We start from the raw sequence: 18701 nt of genomic DNA, 5'->3' as shown, positions 1-18701 counted from the left end.
ATTGAGCCAGCCCCGCCCCCCCATTTTGCTTTAGGGGCATCCTTGGAACCTGAAGGACAGCATACAGGCCCAAGAAAGGCAGTAATCATCATCAGAAACAAGTGGTAGGATAAACTACATTACAGCTTTTAAAATGAATATTGCAAACAAAATTAAAACAGCATAGGTGATATTCTGAAAAACAATTAGCTTTTAATTTAAAAGTAATTGATATTGTTAATTTGCTGATTCCCTCCTCAAAATTGTACTTTTTGAAAGGCCGGATGGACTGAAGTTTGTTGAACATCCATTAGAAGTTTTCGACTTATTATAATTTCTGTAGTGAATTTGTCATTCCTTTTGAATGGCAGAGACATTTTCAGCATGTAATATAAACTCTGAGGCATTGCCATTGAAATGTACGACACCACTCCACTGCATTGATTTGATTCAGATATGATTGCAATAAGGTCCTTTATTTTCACCAAAAGTTCTACTGGGCGTACAATGATAATCAAATTTGTCTTTCAGCACAACATCTGACCCAAACCTACCTTGAAGAAAATTATTCACATGCTTGATTTGAAATATATGAAAATTTGCAACAATTCACTAACTTCTTATTGCTCTGTCTTCTGTAGTATGTGAATGGTGAATGGGTATCTGGAGAACATGAAATCACAAAAGCTGCGTTTTTGAATCTGACAGCAGTGGAATGTCAGATTCCTGCTCGGAACAATACTGGAACGGAAGTGATTCGTTTCATGATGGATGCTGAACCTTACGCAAGATGGCAAGTGAAAGTAGGAATTCCTTGTGCTACCAGCAAACCATTTGAAAAGAGATTTTTCAAGCATTGTAATGATAAAAGGGAGATTACAGATTGCTTCCTGCTAATCATTGTGAATATGAAGCATACGATAAAGAAAACTTTAGTGTTGCCTAATAATAAAATATAAAAAAGGAACAGCAGAAAATTACAAGCATTGCAGACATTTTAATAAGTAGTCTTAAGGTACAAATTACAATCACTGTTCTTAGTAATCATCCCGAGCCTATGCTGCGGGCAAATCAATTGGTAATCATCTGTATTTCATTTCTAGAGGTACAAGCTAAAATTCTTGATTAGGTCACTTTGTAATTGTGGCCCGGTGTGGGCTTCTCTGCTTCACACACCCTCCATGTTAAAATTGGTATAAAAGATATCCCTATTGGAAAGAGGGCAAAGACTGACATCAGCTTCACAACACTTGGGGCTCCTTAGCTACCACCCTATCCATGTCGGTGCTGCATTTTTGTGATTGACTCCCATATATTTGAATGATTCATCCACATAAGCAAGGATAGACTGCTTGGGTCCTGCAATGCAAGTAGCCTTGTCCACATGCTATAGTGAATGCTCATACATCCTGCATATACATGTTCCTTTGTAATGCATGCAACAAATCTACTGCAAGAGGGAAGCCAACCTGAATGGTCTGAAATTGAAAAGGGACAGAACTGTGCATTTCCTAGTGCTGTTCATCAGAGGGCTTTTGGATGGTGATGGGGAAAAGCTGGTCTGCAGCATAGTGGTTAAATGGTTGGGATGTGAATCAGCACTAGAGATGGGCACAAACCAGAAAAAAAAGAACCATACAGTTTGTGGTTCGTCAAATTTCACAAACCATGAACCACTAACTTTCATGAACCTGCCCCTGGTTCGCGAACCGGTTCATTTGGTTCATGAAAACGGCACATCTGGGTCAGAAAATCACCACTTCCAGGTCGGCAGAAGGTCACTTCCAGGCCAGAAGAAGGTCACTTCTGGGTCAGCAGAAGGTCTGCAGGAAGTCCATCCCCTGTTACCTAGGAAACTGATTGATTGGCACCAGACGGTCTACAGTCACAAACAAAAAACCGAACCAAACGAACCAGCCTAAAGTTCGTGGCGGTTCATCAGAAATGGGATCTGATGAACCGCTGTTTGTGAACCACGAACCAGCCTGGTTCGTGCTTGGTAGGTGGCGTTGGGTAAGCCGCTCCTCTCTGCCTCAGTTCCCCAGCTGTATTGTGGGAACAATAACACTAACTTTGTTTGCTGTTCTGAATGGGGCACTAATCTGTCTAGAACAGCAGTATGTAAGTGCAGTTGTTGTTGTTAATGAGGGTTAAAGCCTACTGGTTAGAGTTGCCTGGCCCTGGATTACATGTGGTACATGTAGGATAAGCCCTGTAGCCCATGGCCCTAGCATCCATAATCAGGCTTATCCCGCCCCCTGCCCCGTTGAGACGTCTGTGCAAAGCCTAGCAACTACATGCTTCAGCTCCTCATGCCAGTCTCAAACAGAAATCAGCACTCCTCAAGCAGAGCTGAGATACTACAATCACCATTGCAAATGTAATGTCCCAGCCAGCTTCTGTAGGAGGCCTGGATGTCTCCCATGAAAATGGCTTCTTTTACAAGGCATCCAGGCCTCCCACTGCCACCTGCCAGAATTCTGCAGTTGTTGGGGTGATGATAATGCCTCAAGAAGAAATTGGAAACTCTCAGTAGAACTATAACCATACTGCCCTGCCCTCATAATCATTGCATCAGACCACAGATGTATCCTGAGGGCAGAATCAACTAATTGGGATTTGGGGTGTTGCTATAGCAGCCCCTTCATCTTATATGATTGTGTTTAGGTGCGATACCTTGATAGGGAAGAGGGAATTGAGGAAAGGTACATGGCTCCTAGATGTACTTATATTTCTTATTTCTACAAATTTCTGCAGATGCAATACAAAGGATGCCAGGTGTTCTTCCCATTGCAAAGGTGTTCTCTCTCCTCACTCGCCCCCCACAAGTACACAGAACAGAATGATTGGCTAAATTATGTGAAATTATTTCAATATCTTCCTTCCAAAGTTGTAAAAACATGCTTTAGAGGAGACAAAAATCAATGTATGTACGTTTTTATACCATGCACAGCAAATAAGGCAAATAGGGTTACCTGAACTTCTTGTTATAAAAAAGATGCTGAAGACCTAGACATTACTAATGTTCATTGCTATTATCATTAGCACTAGGGATGTGGAGGGAAAAGGGAATGAAAGTCAAAACTGAATTAAGAACAATCTTTTTATAGACAAGATTATACTTGCAAAATAGCAGAATGCTAAACTAATCTTTCAACCCTAGACCGGCATTTGCTTAGACCCCAAACCTATTTTCGGTATCAGGGTTTATATCTGTCACATCACTTCCTGCATGAACATTACTTGGCGCTTTTATTTCTGTATCTGCCAGCTCATGAGGGGGAAAAAATCAAATTGCAGGTGCATTTTTGCCCCCTCCCCCAACAAAACATCTAGAATTACAGTCTTGAATGAATTCCAGATTTAAACCCCAGCCATCTCAATTTATAGAATCAACTCTAGCTGGGATAATTTTTTCTGTTTAAAACTACCTTTTAAAGAATGCTTTTGTCAGCAAATAATGTAGCTAGTCTCTTTCTTGTAAATCAGAAGCTGTGAAAATTGGGTTCCTTCTTAAAACTCTGCCAAGTTGTGCTAATTCAATTTAATGTTCTCTAAAGAGCTTCTAATGTTCTTTCAAAGTTTTGAATTACGAATGTTAGATATGGTAATCCTCCCCCCTCCCGCCCTTGTACCACCTGTTCATATCTAAGTGGGAAGTGCCAGCAATGTAAATTGTCTGTTGAAAACAATGTGATATGGCTTCTCAAGCCCAACATCTATTTTCAAGAAGGAGGTAAAGGAAAATGTAAACTACAGTTAATGAGATATCTTCCTTGAAGGATTTTGTTTCTCCATTATACTTCAGGATTAATTAATATACTTTGGTATAGCAAAACACAGGCTAACAATTGCCTGATTGAAAGATCAAGTCTTATCCAAATAAATTGAAGAATATTGGGAGAAAGATTACGTGGAAATTTGAGGAAAACAGAGTCATATAAAATTAATTTCTAAAGGCATTCTTGTTACAACTGAGATGGTATTATTGATGTTATCTAAAAATATAGGATGTGTCCAACCCTCAAAATGTTTTCAAGTCAGTGCAGAGAACTTGACAATGTTGGCAGTGAGGTAAAGATGGGGAAGATATACTATGATCATGGCATTAAATGATATGCATAACATTTACATGTCCAAGTACATGCACATATGGTTCTTGCCATATCTCTGGATGCTTTGATTTTTCAGGCTTCCTGGTTGTGCCATGCAGAGGCTGTATTCATACCCGCTAATCAATGTGCATATATTAGAAATGGCAACCCTGATCCTACTCTGCTCTCATTATGTATTCATTATGTGCACCTAGAAATGTGTAAAGGGCTAAGACAATGAATTAATTGAATGGTTGCTATGTCAACAGAAAATGCATATGAAACAAAACCCAGCTTTAAATTAAACTTTAAATAAAACAAGATTTTCAGGGTACAAGCTTTTGAGAACCAGGCATCTGGTGAAGTGAATTTTGACTCCTGGAAGCTTATATTCTGAATATTTTATTGGTTTTCAAGGTGCTACCGGACGCAAATCTTGCTGTTCTACTGCAGAATAACATAGCTACCCACCTGAAACTGTCTTTATATGGGGCAACTATATTATCTGCTCACCCCCTCCCCCAAGAATGCATGCTACAGCCATGACATTGGCTGTTTCCACATGGCTCCCCGCTGCTCGTAACAACCCAGAATATCACGAAAAAAACACGGAAGATCGTGTTTTCTTGTGTGAGATTTGCGCGACGTCACATGATGTCATGCAAATCTCGCGTGAGAAAACGCAATCTTCCGTGGGTTTTTTTGCAATATTCCGGGTTGTTATTGTCAGGTTCAGAATATATTGTAACCAAAGAAACTCCATTTTAATTATGTTAGTGTTCTAAGTGCTCTCTTCACAGGTGCCAAGATGTTCCCTAGCAGCTATCTCTCAGAAGAGGAATGTTTTGGCTACAGCTTTTCCAGTCCTGGGAAACTTTCACTGTCTCAACTTCAAAGGGATTGTTTTGAGAACTGTGGGGGGAGGCTGGGCCTACTGAGTCTTGATACTTTGTACTGTATTCTTTGCCTTTCATTCATAACAATACACGTGTACCAACCCAGATATTGCGTCTGGGCCAGTGGACTATAATGGTTGCATTTTTCAGTAAATCTTTTGAAAACAACGGACTCTTGTCTGATTGCAGAAGGTAGTCTGGATACAGCTATTATTTAGCCACAGATCTGAAAGTTATGAGCAGCGGGGAGCCGTGTGGAAATGGCCCTTGTTAGAAAAAGGGACCGGCGATGTCTCTGGCTCAGACCTTCAAGACTACAAACAAAACAATAGGAAGGCAAGAACCATAGAGTTAGACAGATAGATAGGCCAGTATCAGTCTCCTTCCTGGATACTCTACTATCACTCACTTTCTCTGATTAGTATAATGTAGTCCAAGGGAACTTCCTTTCTCTCTCTTCTTCCTTTTCCTACATGTACCAGGAGAAGCAGCATGTATCTCCTCCTGGGGCAAATGAAGCAGGTGGTCTGTTATCAATCTGAAGCCATCCTAGTTAGCTAGATTAGTTAGTCACTTTTTCCTCTCCACTATACTTAAGTAAATGTACTTCTCTAAATAAATAGACCACTCTTGGTTCTTTAACTCGAAGGAGAGACTCTCTGTGTGCAATTTGTAAGATAGCGTGGTAAATATTAGTTTAGGCCACGCTGCTGTGCTGAAGCTCAGGAGGAGCACTCTGTTAATAAACAAAGGAAGGGTTGTCTCACTGGTCCAGCCATCCTTAACTAAACCCAACATGACATCCTATGAATGAATGAATGAATGAATGAATGAATGAATGAATGAATAGAATTCATCTTAGGTGCAGTGGAGGGCAAAGGCTGGCACCCAGAATCCTCTTACTCTAATAAAACTTTATTGACATATGTGAAATCCCTCTAGAGTAAATGTTTTATTAATTGCAGTCAAACTGCCTGAAGTAGAATTTATTGTTCAAAATGGTGTCTACCTGAGTAAGAAATTTACAGGAAGAGGTTTAACAAAGCACACAGTTATCAGAAGCCCCAGATTTTATCTGAGCAAAAAGATATTTTTGTAATAAATGAATGACTTTTCAGTTTGCAGTATCAAGTGATTTGTTAGCTTGCAGGGAAGTAACTTGCAAGTGGTTTAATTTATCTTCTTGGCAGACATCTCGTTTCAGGGGCGTATTGGGCATGTGCTTCAGAATGTGTAGACAGTATCCATATGGAACAGGATCACAGAAAATGATATATTTTTTGTATATTTTAGATTTCTAATGATGGATTCCAGTACAGTAATTCGAAAGTTCTGACCTTGTATGACGGAGTCTGCCAGGATTGTGAATTCCATCAAAATGGGCTTTGTAAATTAAAGGTAATTTCAAAGCACTTAGAGGTTTAATACAGAACATCCATCTTTTTCTTAACCCTCCAGCTACCTTACTTTTGCTGTGTAGCTTGACAAGCCTTTGAGAAGCAAATGTGTTTATTGATCAGCAGGAAAACTAAATGTATTTTCTTCTTTTCACTTGTAAATCCTGCCTTTTTGATATAAATCACTAGGAAAACACATATTGCACATACTAAAGGTATCTTTCAAATATAAAATTATATATTCACATAAAGTTTAGCACCTTTCACCAGAAATGTTCATGAAGATAAATAACTACGGTAATAACAGAAGTCCTTTGATTATCTCTGATAAACTTCATTAACACTCAAAGGATTCATCTTTAAACAGAGTCTCTGCTAAGAAGATGCCTTTTCTTGTCTCTTGGGCAACATTTCTTTATAATATGTGCTGTCACATCCTTACTAGACTTCTCATCTTTACTGGGGTTGTAGTAGCAATTGATCTTATTCCACCTGAACTCATTAGATCTGTTCACAAATTACAGTGTGCACACATATAGTCTGTGTACATGTTACAGTGAATGCACATATATCCCGCATATACATTCATACATCTGTTCGTAAGAAAGAGCCATCACATGTTCCCTTTACAAATGAACCTGGGGACCAGTACATAGACAAAGGTAGGGCTTAAATCACATGTTGAGTGGGAAATACATTGAACATAACCTAAAAATTACTCAACCCCTGTATAAAGAAAATACACTCTGTACATAAGGTTGTACATGCTTTCACTGTAGCTTGTGAAAAAGGCTCATTGTTCATTATATGTTTGTTGAGTAATGAACAAAATTCACTGTTGTGCATGGAAAATTATCACAGGGAAAAAGTGCAAGTTAATAATGGCAGTGGGAATGCTTCAAAGAGACCTACAAAAGTGAGAGAGGCTGATTTTGTTGTGAGTTCAGTTAAGGCACCAGGGATATACAAATGTATGTAACTGAATTTATTAATAACATGGTAGTGTTTGAGAAGAATCTTCTTTTCATTAAAAGGAAGTTGTACTTCTGGGATCTGAATCTGTAATTACAACACCTTTTCAAGGTAAAATTTCCTTTGATTTTTTTTAAAAAGATTTTTATTATTATTAACAACAAGTCATAACAATATCAACTGCAGGAGAATATATCAGATGACAATACACAAAACAATTTCCATAGTACAACTAGGACATAAGAAACTATTTCCGGTATATATATTCTATCTAACATACATTACACAGTCTGCGAAAGTACAGGAAAGGATATGAGTTGAACTTCATCTCATGAGCAAGCTAACGTGACTACTCTAGTATCACAATGGCCCCCTGACCTCACACTTCTGGTTGTATGATTTCCTGAAGGGGCAGCTGCGATGCTAACAACTCATTTTTGGCTAGATGATCTAAGAAAGGGAACCACTTGGCAGCAAAGTCAGAAGATTTCATTGGGTTTGTAATAAGTTGCACTCTGTCAGTTATTTTTTCCATTATAAGATGGTCCCACACCATCCTGTACCACATGTATAGGCCCGGGGGGACAGGTGACTTCCATTTGATTGCGATCACATTCTTGGCAGCATTCAGGAGTGTGCATATTAAGTCCCTCCGTTGGCGTGGTATAGTGGAATCAGTCCAGATATCCAGAAAGACTAGTTCAGGGCTAGGTGGGATAACGTGGGAGGTGATAATTGTGATTTCATTGAGAACTGTGCGCCAAAATCCTTGAATGGACTGGCATCCCCACCATACGTGTATAAAAGTCCCCTGTTCGCCGCAACCTTTCCAGCAAAGAGGGGACTGTCTGGGATATATTCTTGCCAACTGATGGGGGGTAAGATACCACGTGGAGAATTTTGTAATTTTGCAGTTTGGTATTGATGACCGGGGTGCTCAATAATTTGGAGGACCAGACCCACTCCCAATCAGATTGTGAGATGTCAACCCCACAATCTAGTTGCCATTTATCTTTCAATGTCACATTCTGTTTAGTATGGGAGTTTATCAGCAAGTTGTAGATTTTGGACAAAAGTCCTTTGCGGGTGAGTGAGTTGGGTTCAAGAATCATCTCAAACTCCGTCTTAGACTTGGAAAAGAGTTGCCTTATCTCCAGGCTTCGCACAAAGTAAGTTAACTGAAAATAGAGGTACCACGGAACTTCCCTACCTAATTTGCAGGCTAGCTCTGCCCTGTTTAAGATGCCAGATTTAGATGCTATATCTATCAACCTTTTGTTCCTAAGGCTCTCCCAGGATGCTGAGACTGTGCTATTATCTCGAGGTGGTATTCCGTCATGCGAGGTCACTAGCGAGAATCTAGAGATTTTAGGGATCAGTTTAGACTTATGCTTGTCCCATAGCTTCAAAAGCGCCTTGAGGAAGATGCCCCCGCTCGATGAGGTGGGACGGTGGGTGGTATGGGTCCAGAACAGCTCGCCAATCGTGTGGGTTTGATGTTGCGGATGCATCACATCCATCCAGTCAAAGTGTGTGTTGTGATGCAGGATTTGAGCTATATCCGTCAGCCTAGCTGCCATGTAGTACATACCAATGTCAGGGAAGTTGAATCCCCCATTACAGCGTTTGGTCCTCAAGATCTTGAAAGCTATTCTGGGACGCTTATGATCCCAAAGAAACCTATTAAGAGATGCTTGCCATTGTCCCAGTACGTGATGGGGGATATCTATTGGGATCATTCGGAAAAGGAATATTAGTTTTGGAAGGATGAAGGATTTAATCAAATTGTACCTCTCAAACCAAGATAATGTTTGTTTGTTCCATTTGAATATTGCGCTCTTAATGTCTTTCATTATCAGCTGGTGATTCAGTCGGAGCAGGTGATCTGGGTTCTGGGGGATATTTATGCCTAAGTAATGTAGGTGAGATTGAGCCCAATGGTACGGGAAGAGCCGGCTGATCTTGCTGCTCAACAGATCAGGCAGATTTATGGGGAGTAGGCTCGACTTGTTCTTGTTAACCTTTAGCCCTGAGATTAGCTCAAATTGATCTAGTTCTTCTTGGAGGTGCTTTAGAGAGTTCAAAGGATGAGAGAGAAACAGCAAGATGTCGTCCGCGAAGAGACATAATTTAAAGGTGTTGTTATTGATTTTTATACCGTGGATGTGCTCATTGGATCGTATAGCTTCAGCTAGGGGCTCGACCGCTAAAGCAAAGAGGATAGGGGATAGAGGACAGCCTTGGCGAGTGCCCCTGTAAAGGGTGAGCGAATGTGAGGAGACACCATTGGTTTTAATTTTTGCCCGAGGACAGTCGTAAATGGCTTGAATTACCTGTTGAAAGTCAGAACCAAAATTCATGAGGGACAGAAGCTCTTGTAGGTAGGTGATCTCAAGAGAGTCAAATGCCTTTTCTACATCTAGGGATAGGAACAGTAGTTGTTGATTGTAATGCTTACTATAAGTTAAGATATTTAAGGCTTTATAAATGTTTTCTGAAATATCTCTATTGGGGATAAAGCCAATTTGATCTCTATAAAGGAATTCAGCCTATAAAGGAATTCAGCCTTTTTGCCAGAATCGAAGTAAAGATTTTGTAGTCCACGTTTAGAAGTGATATCGGCCGATATGAGCCAGGGTTTGAAAGATCCTTGCCCTCCTTGGGGATTAAGGTGATGTTTGCTTCTGACCACGTCCCGGGTAAGGTGCCTAACATAAAGATGTCATTATAAGCTAAAAGCAAGGGCTGATGCAATGTAGCCGCGAATTTCTGATAGAATTCTACTGGGAAGCCATCAGGCCCCGAGGCCTTATTACGTTTCAAGCCTTTGATGGCTTCGAGGAGCTCAACGTTGGAGACAGGACTGTCCATTATCACTTTGTGGGCTTCCGCTAATTTTTTAATGTTCTCGTGTTTGGAGAGATAAAGTTTAATTTTCTCTTTGTCTGGCTTTGTTGATGAGTACAATTTGGCGTAAAAATCTCTAAACACTTTTACAATTTCAGTAGGACTAGTGAGTACCCGACTACTAGAGTCCTTGATAAACCTGATATATCTGTTAATCTTTTTGTCTTTTACTTTCCATGATAGGTATCTTAAAGATTTAGGAGAGTGGTACCAGTATTTTTGCTTTAAGTATAAAAGATTTTTCTGGATTTGCTGTGTAATTTCCTTTGATAAGGGAACAACATTACTGCAACTTCTGAAGACTTCAGTGTCTGAAAGTGAGGCCCATTCCTGGGTCCTCCTGACCTCCCCCATACTGCCACTACCCACCTGCCTGAAGGAATCATGGGCTGAAACTATGTCTCATCAGGAGGCTAATTACTTCTCCTTGACACTGCCACTGGCCGCAGAGATGCCAGGGATGCAGCCCAGGCCAGCGGGATTGGCTGCACCTATCACCTGGCTGGCAGAGCCTCACCAGCCATCGAGATGCCTACCCCAGTCTCAAAGAGGCAGTACATCAGACCACATGGCTGGAAGTGGAGCTGACTGGGCTATATAAGGCCTTGTATAAGGCTCCTGCAACCCCAGGTCAGGGATGATCCAGTCGGGAATTGCTCCTCTCTCTGCCAGGTAGCCTCAGAAAATAGAGAGGGCTGGTAGCAGCCCAAGAGGATGTAGAGGACTTGGGTGACTGAAACTTCCTCCTCTCAATATCTGAGGCCCAGCAAGGGGTGGAAATGCCAATGCCTTTGGTCATTCCCTGAGTCCACCTCTCGGGACCTCCTTTGGAAGCATGTCACCAGACCTGCCCCCCCTCCCCACAACTGGGCTGTTAGAGAAGACTTAAATACTAAGGGAAATTAAATTACATTCTGGGCACACTAGGATAACTAACCAATGTCACCATAAAAAGGGCCTCCAGATTGAGTTCAGTGTTAACCAATGTCTAGGGAGGGCTTGGAGTTATCCTGGAATTACAATTGATCTCTAGACTACTTCTCTAAGAGGAAATGACAGCTTTTTAAACTTATTTTAACTTTTTAACTTATAGATCAAATTAGAGTTTCACTGAGGTTCCTGCTGTTATGTACATACAGTGGAGATGAATTTGCTCAAAACATTTTTCCAGTCTCCTGGGCCAATGCTGTAACATTATTTCTGGGATATCATATACCTCTAGGAATTGCTGGAAAATTTGTAGTAAAGCTGTAGTGTTTTCAGTGAATCCTAGAGAGGACTGACATCACTTCTAGGGAAAGCCCAGAATTGATGCCAGTCCTCTTTAGGTATCACTGAACTCTATGCTTTTATCATAGAGTTTCCAGCAATTCCTGCAGAGATGTGATGTCACTTTCAGGTTTTTCCTGAAAGTGATATCATGCCATCACTGACAGCTGCCCCTTGCCATGTCTCCCCCAGTGTCCTCCAGGTTGTCAGGCTAGGATTGTCTACCCTAGCGTTTTATTAATGTGAGCATTAAGATAAACAGATGAGAGCATCTGGTTTCAGTACAAGTGATCTTATAATGACTCTTCTTCTAGCCAACAAACAGAACTAACTAGAACCCAACCCAACTAAAGCAACTCACACAAATTTCAGAAGGGAAGTAGACTGTTCTAGTGTAATGTATACAATAAATATACCCAGTGCTTTTTGGTTGTTTAAAAAAAAAACCTCTGGTACCTATGTATAAGGTTGTTGTTCTTGGCACTACCCATTCATTGGACCATTTGGGCCAAGCCCCACTGCTGCAGTAGCAAACTACTTGTGTAAAACCCTTGCTTTGAAAACTCTATGGGGTCACCATCAGTCGTTTGTGAATTGATGGCACTTTACATGTACACAAAGCAAATTATGGTAACTCTTACTTCTAATTCCTGTCACAGTTTGCTCACTTGAAGGGGGTAGGCAATCAAGAAGCAGCTATAAACCTTAGAAATGGAAGGGCTAGAGGATCCCAGGCAGTACACCCTGTGCTGAACTGGAGATTTTGGCTGCTGTATTGTATATCCAGACCCAGACACTGGGTCCTGCCTGCAATATCTTAAACTGGCAAATCTAATTTGATCTTTCTCAAACAGAGCTCAGACTGATAAAACCAGGCCACGTGATTTAGCATCTAATAATTTCATGATAGCTACATCAGATTTATCTGTTGATTGCTAATTACACAGTTGTAAATTTTCTTTTAACATCTGTTTTTGGTTTGTTTTAAATAAGGTATTTGGAAAATATGGTGTTTTATGCCATGGGACAGCACTATGCATTCTTTTTCTGTGAAATCCCACTTACAACCATAATATCCCATCCCAAATATGCACCCTCATAATACAACAGCACCTAGGATAATTCTACAGAAAATGGCACTATAATAGAGCCTTTTCAAGTCTTTTCTTTCTATTCAGAATTGCCAAGACCCTCTTCTTTTCTTTGGATTTTAGGATTCTACAGTGCCTATTACTTTATGTCCAAGCTTATAAGAATGCTAAGAATAATAGAAGTAACAAAAAAGTACAGACAACCCCTGGTTTTACCATAAGGACCAATGGAAATGTTTTTGTGGTAGCTTCACAGAAACCATTTGTATGAATCTGAAATACATTACAGCTTATCCTATAGTACTTTCTGATCTTGTTTTTACCTCAGGATGAAAAGCAGCATTGTATGCTTTCTTGTGCTTTTTCTATTGTGCAATATGTTATTGCCTTATATATATTTTCCCATGGCTTTATTCCTTCCTTGTACTGTTATCTAACCAATGGGTTTTCCAACAATGCCCCCCCAAATCTTTTACATTATCTCCACCCAGCCATTTTCTGTTAAACTAAGTTTTAAGAATTATCTCTAAATGTAAAACTCACATTCCTTTACATGAACCAAACTTTTGCCAGTGTTAAACTTATAAGAATGTACTGTAATGAACTTCCTTTGTTTGGCTATTTATCTAAAACACTTTTATCCCATTCCCTCAGCCATTAATATTCTTTAGTCAGCTTACAATTAAGAAATTACAACAAACTAATAACATGTTTGAAATAAACTAATTAATCATAGAACATTAGCAAATAGAACTGGAACGGCAAAAAGAAATCTTTAAAATGTCCTAAAAGCAAAATACTAAATACAGTAAAGACAGAAATTGCTTAATAAGTAACATAAAAATCAGTGGCCCTACCAAAATGTACAGAATTATTAAAAGGGCAAAATATAGGGGATGACACAAAACCACAGAAACTCATGACCAATCAACAGACTGACTGAGCAAACAAATATGTTTTAATCTGATGCTGAAAATTAAGAGATTCAGTGACAAGCAGATACCTGCCAGAATGCTGCAACTGAGGGTCAAACTAAGATTTGTAATATGTAATTTCTAGATCCCCCTGACCAGTTTGTATTGGGATCTGGCAGATTTGGAACTTTGTTCCCTTGTACCTTCTCTCTGACTGGCTCAAAGTCAGGTCAAGGGAACCCAGATACCACATGTTATAAATCAACATGCAGTTTGACCCTGAGAAGGTACTCTTGTGGCTTCCCCCTTGAGCAAAAGGAGTAGAACCTCCAGAGAAGATGCATGTTTGTAGTCCTGAATTTCTATAGACTATGGCTAAGACAATAAACTGCTGTTTTTATTACTACTGCAATGCTTACTCTGACTAGAAGTTATTCAAACTGCCTTCTGAGTTATAAGGTTTCAGTAGCTCACACTGCTGAAAAACTTCTAATTTCTGCTGCAGTTGTGCAGTGAAGACAATGCTGGTACAACAGGATACTTTATCCTTGCCTTTGCTCTAACTCTTGAGAGTACCTGTAATCCTAACGCTGCCTAACACAGGTGCAACTGTTCTCTTGAAAGAGGAATCCAGCTGGTTTAAGCTGCTGGTTTATAAACTTTATCTGATTCCACTGCAGATGAAGCTTTTAATGGAACTGGATTCATTGGAAACAATAGAGTTAGGTTGCCAGCCTCCCTTGCCTGAATAGTGGGGGACAAGGGATCAATTGATCCATGTTCATCTGCACCCGTGGAGGCCTCAATGATGTACTTCCAGTTGAAAACTGGAAACCATGGGGTCTCAATGGTCCCCAAATTGGCCCCAAACAGGATATTATCTATTTTCAGTATGTATGGTGTTAATTTGGGCCTCCCTGAGATCACATAGCTTCCAATATTCAACCAGAAATGTGTCATCAGGGCCTCTGGAGCATGCACACATGCCATTTTGCTGCCTCCTCCAGTGGCTCTCAACCTTCCTCCATTCCCCCCCCAACCAAGTGAGTGGGGCAGGAGGCAAAAGATGGGGATGGGGGACTGGCATCCTAAATAGTGTACAAATGACTGGGACTGGTCATATGTCTAGATTCCAAGCTCTGTATAAGCAGCCAATAATTGCACTCTGAGCAATGTATAACATCACTACTCCTGCACAGAGTACTAGAAAGAGACAGATGAGATGCCATTTTGTTTTTGCACAGTGACCTTTACTGTTGAAGAAATTAAAATTCTGAGGGAAACTACTGCTCAGCAAGACCAAGATCTGGGTTCAATAGCACCTTAAAGACCAACTAGATTTCCAGGTTATGAGCTTCTGAGAATCAAAGCTCCCTTCATCGGATACGGCTCTTGAAAGTTCATACATTGGAAACCTAGTTGTTTTTAAAGTGCTATTGGAGCCAAATCTTGCTCTTCATCTGCAGACCAATATGGCCACCCACATGACACTGCTCAGAAATGTAGTAACTTTTTCTGCAAAGGCAATGTGGCTTCAGGTATAAATTGCGAAAAGCCTTGGCTATTGTAAAAACCAAACAAAGGGATATGATCCTGAGGCCATAACACACATGAATTAAACTTATACAAGCATAGCAGTCAACTAATTATGAATTAGGGGGTTGCGTTGCTTGAAGGGGAGATTCGTTTCCCTACTTGATAAATGGCTTCCAAGCAGATTGGAAGGAGGAAGGTACATTGTGAAGCTCCAAGGAAGCACTTTGTCTCAACCTAGCAGGCCACGAATAGTCATGGGCACGAACAGAAAAAAACCCCCAAACAAGCTGTTCGTTGTTCGTTGCCATCCACAAACAATGAACAACGAACAGTAACAAACATGACCCTGTTCACAAACATGTTCGTTGTTCATGGCCCCTTAAAGATCCCTTTAAACTATCAGCTGACAGGTAGCAAGGGGAATTCCCGCCTGCTGCCTGCCAGCTGGTAGTTTAAAGGGCCCTTTCCTGCCATGTGCAAGGGGCAGGGCTCTTTAAACACCCCACAAACTGACCTTCCCAATGTCCAATGCCCACCAAATTTGCAGGGACATAGTCCTCACTGTCCTCCAAAGACCACCCAAGTTTCAGAAAGATTGCACCCCGGGAAAGGCATGATCCATGGGTCCTTCCCTTTGCTGTCATTTTCTGTTCACAGTGGGGGGGGAAGGACTCTCTGCTGGAAGTACTTTGAAGGGTTAAAGGCAGAAGGAAAACCAGAAGGAGTTCAGACAGAGTTCAGTCCCTGCTGTTGCCAGGGGAATTGATTGAAAGGCCCCAGACTGTCTGGCTTGACGAATGGCTGATGAAGGCAATGAACGAGGCTTGCAACGACCACTTGTTCGTTTAGAATGGAGCCTCATGAACGGCTTGTTCGTGAACAGACAAACGGCTGTTCATGGGTTTTTTTCGTTCGTAATGCTGTTCGTGCCCATGTCTAGTCACGAGATAGGGCCTTCTAGTATCTGTTGTATGTCAGCAAGTCCTAATTGCTGTACAAAATTTTAGATAATATCCCCTTAGCAGTACAAGTTTATTCATCACCCTGATAAAAGTATTTTTAGTATTAATGATCTTATACAGCATGTGAGGCATGCTCATATAATTTTTGTTGCAATAGCATTACCCAGCAGCTTGAGATAAGGAATTTGAGACTACAAGAATCTTACAATGAAGCTGGAAAAGCCTATGTCTTTTCAGCAATTCTGGAATACACTTGTATCTTTCCCCTAAGGAATAGAGTGCTCATGTTTAAATTGCTAGCGTTTCAGTATTCCTAGAGCAAAATAGTTTAAACTATCTTGAACAATTACTAGCTGCTAATTTGTCATTTTTTCTGGCAGGAACATGTTTGCCATATAAATGGACTATGCTATGCAAAAGGAGACTCAAGCCTTACCAGTCCTTGTCTTCTCTGTGACCCTGGTATTTCGATGTTCACTTGGTCTATCAATGAAAGTAAGTTCAAGCTGCATCAAAAATGAGATGGCATTCAAGGTTTTGGTACAAAGAATACATACTTTGAGACTGCAGTTCTGGGAAGAAAAGTGGTATACAATGTTTTCAATAAATAATGCATAAATAATTTAGTGGTCTTGAGCATGTATATTGTGTATATCACAAACATTTCACTTCCTTTGAAACAGGTTACTTTCTTTGAAGAAAGCTAATTGTCATTAATAGGAATACTATGGAGTAAAGTGCATAGACTGTAGATCCCAGAAGTGATCTAAAAATTCCAATGTGTGCTCAGGTAGTTCACATTTTTTTTCAAAAATTGAGTGCAGTGGCATCTTAAATACCAACAAGATTTTCAGGGTATAAAGTTTCAAGAGTTCAAGCTTCCTTATTCAGAGCTTTGACTCCTAAAAGCTTATACCCTGACAATCTTGTTGATTTCTAAGGTGCCACTGGACTCAAATCCTGCTGTTTTACTGCAGACCAACATGGCTACCTACCTGAAACTATTCTCTTCCAAGACTTCAGGCATATGTTGTCAGGGTTGCCTGAGCAGACAGGTTTTAGGATCCAGGGAGAGCAAGTTGTTAGGATAATCATAAAATGATACTCATGTTCTGGTTCAGACTGGTACCATTGCCTCTCCTTTCCCAGTCTCATCTCATCTTGTATGAGTGAAGAAAAAATCTATTTATTTATGAAACATTATAAATGTCATGGGCCTACAGCATATGATCCCCAGGCAGAGCAATACTTTGTCTTAATTACCGTTTTCACAACCAATTCATAAACAGCAAGCCAAGTAAAGTTCTAAATTTTCTCCTTCACCAATGTTTGGAGTCTGACTACCAGTACATTGGAGTCAGAAGTGAGTACGTTGGCCCACATCATACAATAGTGAAATTATATAATCAAAAGCCAAGGATTAGAAGGCTAGGTGGTCAAGAGGTGAAGTTCTGAGGGCACACTGAGTGGAAAGGCTTAATATCCTCTAAAGATCATGTGTTAAAGCAGGATTTTATATAGCTTGGTGGAACGATACTGGCCTTTGGGGTTGGTTTAACTGGGTTGTATTGCAGCCTAAATAGTGCCCTTGAGGAACACAGTTCACCCTGCAAGACTGATGGCAGGCATGTGACCCTGGTGGTGCAGCAGGTAAGGAGGCAGAACCAGGCTACCAGATGCCTTTGTTCAAGACAATTTGGTCAGCACTGCACTCATGAAGTAGGGTGACCCTGTGAGTGTGAAGATGTCTTTTCACTGAATAAAATACAGCAAGGCCCTGCATTTGCAGGGTTTACCTATTTTTGCCTACATTTTCTGGAGTTGGCAGTAGAGATGGACACAAACAGAAAAAATAATGAACATGATGTTCATTGTTCGTTGCCATCCACAAACAGAGACTCACGGACAACCACGAACATGGCCCTGTTCATGAACATGTTCATGGTTGGCTGTTCATGGGGGCCAACAGGCTCTCCTCCAGCCATCATCAAGATCCCTACTGTGCCACTCTCAGAAACCTGACCTGAGCAGGTACCAGGAAAGGTACCAATAATAAATAATAGCTTGGCCCAGAGCCTGGCAGCAGCCCTGGAACTTGAAGGGATAGATCCCTATCCCACCACACACAAAGAAAATACAAGCTACAATGCACTCTTTCTATCAAAATGTCAACAGCAATTGTCTCTTCACTGTCTGCAAAGTCAGAGCTGGGAGCCCCCCTCCCCCCTGGTCTTTGCTCCCTTGTAACAAATTTGGAGCTCCACACTTGAAAGGAAGACCTGCCTATCAAACTAAATTGGGCTTAGATTGGGGTTTCCAGGGCAACAGCAGGAGTTCAGACAGAGTTCAGACAATCCCTGCCTAAGTTGCGAAGGGAATTGATTGCAGGTGCCAGACTGTCTGGCTTGAGGAACAGCAAGATGAACAACAACAAATGAGGCTTGCAACAACCACCAGTTCATTTAGAATAGGGCCTCACGAACAGCTTGTTTGCAAACAGCAGATTTGGATGTTCGTGGCTTTTTTTTTTGTTCGTATTGCTGTTCGTGCCAATCTCTAGTTGGCAGGCCAACATATGAATCAGAGAGCATATCTTAACTGATTTTATTAGCAAGAAGACCTCAACTAGGCTGCATTTTCATGTAATGAACCAGCCTGTCTTTGTTCATGATGGACATGAATTC

General features: G+C 40.7%; 1 protein-coding gene across 1 annotated transcript in view; it reads left to right on the top strand.

Moving 5' to 3' along the window:
* LOC129323574 (von Willebrand factor D and EGF domain-containing protein-like) overlaps positions 1 to 18701 on the top strand; it is a 242324-nt gene that overhangs the window by 62373 nt on the left and 161250 nt on the right. The window contains exons 9-11 of the mRNA XM_054970105.1: positions 621 to 782; positions 6263 to 6367; positions 16398 to 16512. Of these exons, the coding sequence (XP_054826080.1) occupies positions 621 to 782; positions 6263 to 6367; positions 16398 to 16512 (382 nt within the window). The remainder of the gene's footprint in view (positions 1 to 620; positions 783 to 6262; positions 6368 to 16397; positions 16513 to 18701) is intronic.

Source organism: Eublepharis macularius, chromosome 2, assembly GCF_028583425.1.
Source record: "Eublepharis macularius isolate TG4126 chromosome 2, MPM_Emac_v1.0, whole genome shotgun sequence".
NCBI lineage: Eukaryota > Metazoa > Chordata > Lepidosauria > Squamata > Eublepharidae > Eublepharis > Eublepharis macularius.
The sequence above is the reverse complement of the archived record's forward strand: the minus strand, read 5'-3'. Positions and strand labels throughout refer to the sequence as shown.